The following is a 7,913-nucleotide window of genomic DNA, read 5'->3' on the forward strand; positions in this document are numbered from 1 at the left end:
ATTTCAAAAAATACCAAATCAATAGGCTATATAGAACAATTGGCAAAGTAATGAAAAAAATATTACCTATACGGTTGAAGTCAGAATTATTAGCACCCTGAATTATTAGCCCCCGTCTATTTTTCCCCAATTTCTATTTAAATTAGAGATTTTTTTTTCACCACATTTCTAAACATAATAGGTTTAATAACTAATTTCTAATATTGATGACAGTAAATAATATTTGACTAGATATTTTTCAGGAAACTTCTTTACAGCTTAAAGTAACATTTAAAGGCCCAACAAGGTTAATTAGCTTAACTAGTAGGCAGATTAGGGTAATAAGGCAAGTTATTGTTTAATGGTGATTTGTTCTGTAGAATATCGAAAAAATATATAGCTTAAATGGGCTAATTATTTTGACCTTAAAATGGTTCATTAAAATTTTTAAACTGCTTTTATTCTAGCCGAAATAATTTAGCGCCACAAAATGTCCAATATATTGTGAGATGGACATTCTAGAAATATAAACTATGTATTTCATAAACTTGGATGTCTAATATAACTTTTTACTTGATCCAAAACGTATTTGTTTCAAGTAACGTTAGCAAAGATTCCGTGTTCAATTTCATGTTCTCTGCCTCATTTCTAGCCAAATAAAATCTCAAATTAATTTGAGGAATCCAACTTTTTCTAAAATACATTCTTAGTACACTTCCGTATAGCACTCGATGCTGCTTCTCAAACTGGTGCGTAATGATAAACCATACAAAACAAGCAACATTTCTTTGTGACATCTGAAGTACAATTTGACTTCCCCTGAGGCGAAACACCAAGTTGAGAGCAAAACTTTGATAGACATTTAAGACAGGTGCTGCGTTTAAAAGTGATTGATGCAACTACTATGATATTCTGTCCTAAAATGAGCACATCACTCACACAGACCTTTTCAAAAAGCCTCTGTCTTAATCTGTCTTGTCTAGCGAAAAGAGCTGGTTTGTATGTGTGGTGTATTGGCAGTCAGTGTGATCAAAACGGAGACTCTGTTTATGAAAGACTGCCATCCAGTGGGTGTCTAGCGATAGAGCGGTCATGTTTACAGTCTGTAAAATGAATATATGGTTTACATATCTATATAAATATAATAATTTCGTTTTTTTAATTTATTTTGTAAAAATACCATGATAAAGTCATGTTAACTAGGTCAACATTTATTTTAGTTATACAAAGCTTACATAATGTTATAGGGGAGAGGGGGATGAAAGTAACATTTTTAATAAAAACTTATTTTTGAAAGATAATGTTCTTAACAGAAATATAGTTTTGCTGTGGTTACTAACAAGAGTGGTCTATCAAAATCACGTGTTATCAATAAAGAACAACACCAATATCACTTCCCTTGAAACAAAAATTGCACATTGTTACTTTTGACCCCATCAGCAGGGACGAATTTAACACACAGGTGGGTCAAAGTAACACAAGTGCTAGATTCACTGGCCTAATCTTGTTTAATTTAAATATATCTGACGTAGAACTTGTTAATGTTTATTGCAAACGTATTTTGTCCTTTAATTTTGCTAAATAAATAACATTAAACGCAATTTTTATTTTAAATGTCACTTCCATCAAATGTTTCAAAAGCAATCCAACAATGGTAAAAAAAAAAATGTTTTATCATTATTTGGTCAAGCTAATCATCTAAAAAATTAGTGTTTTTGGTAATCTTTAATGAAAGTCTGATCATGTGTTTCAGTTTTTGGAGTGACGGTCCTTTTGTTGACGTGAATCTGAGGGCTTTTATAGCAACTGTGTTTATCATTTTGTTAATAGCATCTCTTACTTAGTCAAGTACCTTTTTTGTGTTCTATACTTTGCCTTAGTTTGCTATGAGGGAACGATGCAACAAATAAAACCCCCGCTCCCTACGTAGCGAAATAAATCTTAAATCCTTAATACTATATTTTTAGTCAGTTTGACTTATGCAAATTGAGATGACTAAAATAGTTTGTTTAAATTAAAATAAAATAAAGCAGCAAGAATGTTTTATAGTGTAACTATTGCTATCAAATCATAAATGATCAAGCTAAAGGATAAATTTTATGATTATGTAATAGACAAGTTCTTGACAGCTCTAGAATAAGTTCTTGAAATAATGGAAATAGTAAAAAAAAATGCATTTACTTCCACAGTGACAGGAATTCTGAGTGACAATACAGCATTACACAAGGCAAACTACAACTGGAAGTAAATGTTCCATAAAAAATGTCTATATTATCTATATTGTGTTATTTCTTTATTTCTATTTTTAAACAGGAAAATATTGAAAGGTTACTGGGCCTAACTTAACAAGAATGTTGGCTTTTAGCAGAACATAGAAACACACAGACATTAGGATTTCATCCAACAACACATGATACTAGTACAACTAATAACCAAACATACTAAATTTAGGGAACCAGGCTACTGTCTCATTGACAACAGTAATAGTTGACCATCAGATGATGAGCATGGGATTAATAATAATAATAATAATGAAATGTTATGTCACCAACAAAGGCTAAAGTCATGAGAAAACATTTCATTAAAAGTAAATACAAGACCAGAAACAAATAAACACAAGATAAATTAGATACGATTTTAAAACTGAATACATGATAACAATTGTAACACTTTTCCTGATAAAACTTTGCTGAATTTCCTTTTATAGTAAGTTAAAAGTAAAAGTGGGTCAGTCTAATAAAAGGTTTTACAGTAAGAGCAATTTTGTCGTTTTACATTTAAAATTCTTTAAACTAAACACTTTAATTCTAAAATTGCTTAATATTTGATATAAAATAAGTTAGTTATAATCATTTAAATAAAATTATTGGGTCTCCACATCAAATTAAAATTTCAGAAGTGCTTTTATATACATACGAAGCATATTAAATGGCGGAAAATGGTTTAAAAGCATGGAGAAAATGTCCCATCATCAATCAGAATGTGCCTTTGAAACAACCTCTTTTAGGTACCGGCTTTTTACCAAAGACACTAAGACCATGTACATTATGTATTCATAATAAACAAAGCGTTTGTTACAAAAGGCTTCAAAGTCTATCAGTCTTATTATACCCAATTACGCATATTTTTCACAGGAGGTCTCATGACACATTGTTTATTGCCACAGGGATAAAGCGTCCTAGTTATATTTAGTCTGGTTTGGCAAACGATTGCTACAGTCACCAGAGCCTCAGGTCCCATGTCTTTGTTTGTGTTTACTTGACGTGGCAGAAAATCTCCCACATAAGAGTAAATCACATATATGTGTCACTACACCGGGTTTCAGCTTCATTGATGAAACAGAAGAAGTGTCAGGTACTGTAGTGTTGTGTCACAAGAGTGTTGTGTCACAACAGCTTGGGGCGTTGCTGGATCTCTATACAGAACACGGCTTTGAAGTATGAACAGCAAATAGACTTAATTAATGTAAGTGCTTCGAGAAGAGAAATGTTTATCCTTGGTGGAACTTGGAACTGGTTCACAGGCTAGCCCAACACAAGACTGACCTGGTGGATTCTGATTTGTAGATATCTATGATATTCTCCACTAGCAGATTTCTCTGAAGGCCGTAGACACCATGCCGATCCAAAACCACCTCATGGCGACATGATGGGCAGCGGAAACGCCCCCCTGTGGACACAGTGGTTGAGGCCCGGTTTTGCCAAAGAGGGTTGGAGGCCTGGAGCAATGAAAGACAAAAAAAGGGGTGCCATTAAAAGCAAACAACTTGATGGAATAGCATTTCACAGACATTAAACATTTAATGCACTGAAAAAAGTGCTGAATCTACCTTGTCTTTCATTTGAAGTACGTTTTTATATTTGATTAAGTGAAAAATTATGGATTCTGATTTTAAAGCAAAAAAGTTACCTTATTTATTATAGTAACTCTAAATACACTCTATATAACAATCTAATTCATGTTTACTTAACTCGCCAGGTCATGTTTTGCCATCTGCCATTACTTGATTCAAATGTGAAGAAAGTCTGTGGCCAAAGTAAATTTTATTTAGACAAGAGAAGCATTCCCATATTATATAAGAAAGCATCAGGGCGTTATGGTGGCACAGTGGGTTGCACGATCACCTCACAGCAAGAAGGTCGCTGGTTCAAGCCCCGGCTGGATCAGTTGGCATTTCTGTGTGGAGTTTGTATGTCCCCCTCAAGTCCAAAGACATGCTCTATAGGTGAATTGGGTAGGCTAAATTGTTTGTAGTGTACTATGTGTGTGAATGGGAGTGTATGGGTGTTTCCCAGTGATGGGTTGCTGCTGGAAGGGCATCCGCTGTGTAAAACATATGCTGGGTAAGTTGGTGGTTCATTCCGCTGTGGTGACCCCAAATTAATAATAAAGGGACTAAGCCGAGATGTAAATGAATGAATGAATGAATGAGAAAGCATTCGCGATGGCAACATATCTTTTTTAAAACATGTTTGTAATACTGCCAGGTCGAGGCTTTAACAACAGTAACGTTAGTCTATTAGTTACTCTGACAAAGATATCTTCAGGTACTGCTTATGTGCCCTCAATAAATACATTTAGCTGAAACAAATTACAGTAATTTTTTAAAGTTACTTTGACCATACAGAAATCTTTTAAATTCATGTTTTTAATAGGAAGCTATATAATATTATATTTGTGCATATACATTAGATTAGTCAGTACTGAAGCCAAATCTGGAGCTTGTCTGACAAAATAACATATATGATAACGATCCAAAAACTAGTACACCCAAATTTTTATTATAGAAAAATATTAAATACAAAATTTTTAAAAAGGAAAAAAACAAGAGAAGCAAAATGATTAAATAAATAAGTAAAAAAAATTGTTGAAACTTTGTAGGTTGTATTTTTATTTATTTATTTATTTTTGTATATTTTGCTTGATTTTTTATTGTATTATCTTTCGATTTCTAAATATGTGTGGTGACTAAAATATTATTTTAATAATTATATCTGTTTTTCATGCACCGAAATACATTGCCTATATCCACTGAGAAATTAATAAAATATTCATTTCAATCTCATTCATACATTTCAGTTTGATTTGCTCATCCACCAATGAGGGGTAGGGACAGGAGTGGAGTTTGAAGGCACATCTCCTTTAAAAAAAAAAAAAAATCTACATTTACATATCAGTGAATGAGTATGAATAGTTACTTTTCTGACAATATACATAGTTATGTTTACTCGTGATATCGGGCTGAATATTTGAGGAGGATTTACTGAAAATGTCTGTGTGAAATGTGCTAATGATTAAGAGTCTAAACATATAGAGGCAAACTAATTTACATGACTCCTGATAATACCAAGGTCTTATGAATATTTTTACCTTTAATCCACATCTGTAAATGGCCTACAGCGTATTTACAACAGTCTGGAGTATATATAATGATGAATTGTCTAGGACTGCTTTTAATTAACATGTTTTCAATAATCTGTTTTGATCTTTTACTGTTGTTCCCTTTAATAAATGAGGTTTGTAGGCAAAGCACTTAAAAAAAGTAACTTTTAAAGGAGCTTTGTAAATTAAATGTGTTATTATTATTGTATTATTCATTAATTTTCCTTCAGCTGAGTTCCTTATTTATCCGGGGTAACCACAACAGAATGAACCGCCAACTATTCTAGCATATGTTTTACGCTGTGAATGCACTTCCAGCCAGAATCAATCTATTTGCCCAAAAAAATGTGTAATGTTCCCATCAGATATCTTTTATAACTGTTAAAAGTATAATTAGAAGCACTCAGTCATGTTGAAGTCTGACCTAATGGCACTCACTTCGCAGAGAGAGAAGAAACAACACTAATAATGACTGCTAAAGGATGAACTTGTCTTGATGATGAGATGAATAAACTAATGCCAAAAGGAGCAAAGTAAAAGAGATTGGCACAAAAAAGAAAGCCTAAATGGATCATTAATCTCTGTATGACAGATGCTATGGTACTTTGAGTTCTGGTTTCATATTAGGCCTCAGCTAAGGGAATACTGTACAACATCATTAACAATATAACTTAAAACATTTTAATATCTGATCAATTAGTTAAGGGATGGACAAACTCGATCTTGGAGGGCTGGTGTCCCTGCAGAGTTTTGCTCCAACACTAACTGAACACACTTGAACATGCCAAAGTGTAAAAAAAAATGCTAGGTTTCACACAATTCGGTACCGTATAGAGCACCAACCCAGACAACATATCACTTTAAAGTATAAAAAAGGTTCATAAACGGCACATTTTTAAACTTTTCAAGGTTATATGTTATTGGAAGAAAGATCAAGGTCCGATAATGTAATTCAAAAGCATAAATAAACTTTTGTAATTAATTTTGTCAGGAATACAACACATCTCTTCACTGATTTATATGATTTTTTTTTTCAAGAAAGATCTCTGCCCTTTTTATTAATGTTTGTGTGTGTTATTTATATTTTATGTATATTTATTTAGTTGCAATTCTTGTAGGTGCTTATGTTGTTGTGTGCGTTTTTTAATCTCCTCCTTTGGGGTGGGATGGGGGACTGAGGGCTTTTGAATGTTCTTGTTTACCCTGAGCTATTGTTTAAAAAAAAAAATTGTAACATTGATATTGAGGTTTTTTTTTTTTTTTTTTGAAAACTCCACAAAAACAAACAACAAAATTAAACGAACAAATAAATAAAAGCATCAATAAACAACGTGAATCACAAAAACTGCTAGTTTACAAAATAATTTTACAGTGTATAATAATGTTATTACATTTTAAAAATACATTTAAAATATAATAATTACCATGATTTTTAAAATAAATCAAATGTATTTTAATCATTTGGGTATGTTATCACAAAATGTTGAAATTGCGTTCTTATTGTGTTCGGTGAAATAATTGTATTGTTTTTTGAAAGAAGATTATTCACTTACCAAGTCTGCATATATTTGATCTAAAATACAGCAAATACATTTGAAATTGAAAGTAACTTTTTTTTTTTAAATTCTGAAAATATATTAAAGTACTATTTTTCTGTTGGGGGAAGGGGTGAGGGGTTTAGGGGGTGAATCATACAAAAAACTGCTAATTTACGATTTTTTGGGGGGTGGGGGGCGTACATTGCAGCCGCTATATTAATAACAGGAACTAAGAAAAGAGATCATATCTTCCCTGTCCTTGCCTCATTGCACTGGCTACCTATAAAATACAGAGTTGATTTTAAAATTCTTCATTTCACTTATAAAGCAGTGCACTATTCTGCCCCGGTCTATGTCAGTGAACTTATTAGGCCTTATTCAGCTTGTAGACCGTTAAGATTCCATGACCAAATTTTTTTTTTTGTCCCTCGGTCTTGCTTCAAACCAAAAGGTGATCGAGCTTTCTGTGTCCCCAAGGCTCTGTAACAGTCCCCCCCTGAACATCAGGATTTCTCCTTCATTGGATGCTTTTAAATCTAACTTAAAGACTTATTTTTACTCTCTTGCCTTTGAGTGATGCATGCATGTTATTTATTATTATTATTATTTTTTTAACTTGTATTTTAGTATTACTTTTAAACATATACATTTCCTTGTATTTAATACCAGTTTTTTAGTTTTATTGTCTAGTTTATTTTATTGCAAAGCACTTTGGATCAAATACAGTTGCTTAAAATTGTGCTCTATAAATAAAGTTTGCCTTGCTTCATCTTGCCTTACATTAAAGAACAAAAAGTCTCTTTGCATCATTTGAACCAGTTTCAACTTATAAATCCAAACTCAGTATTTTAAAAACTCATTAGGCATTCTAAAGGGAAAATAGATGGCTTGAAAACACAGATCCTCTTCCAGCTTTTACAATTACAAAAAAGCTCTCAAAAGTTAAATGAGCATTCTAGATACTACAGTTCAAAACAGGCCGTACACTATATAATAACAGCAATAAAGCATTAC

At 32.3% G+C, this 7,913-nt stretch overlaps 1 protein-coding gene across 3 annotated transcripts in view; it reads right to left on the bottom strand.

Annotated features, from left to right (window-relative positions):
* Nucleotides 1-7,913, bottom strand: part of trim54 (tripartite motif containing 54) — a 30,851-nt gene that overhangs the window by 20,458 nt on the left and 2,480 nt on the right. For all 3 annotated transcript variants that reach the window (XR_015517813.1, XM_087297453.1, NM_001045025.2), the window contains 1 exon segment: nucleotides 3,525-3,697. Coding sequence is in view for 2 of the 3 variants with exons in the window: in XM_087297453.1 (XP_087153579.1) it covers nucleotides 3,525-3,697 (173 nt within the window). In the remaining variant the exon portion in view is untranslated.

Source organism: Danio rerio, chromosome 20 (assembly GCF_052040795.2).
Source record: "Danio rerio strain M-AB ecotype USA chromosome 20, GRCz13ab, whole genome shotgun sequence".
In the NCBI taxonomy this organism is placed as follows: Eukaryota; Metazoa; Chordata; class Actinopteri; order Cypriniformes; family Danionidae; genus Danio; species Danio rerio.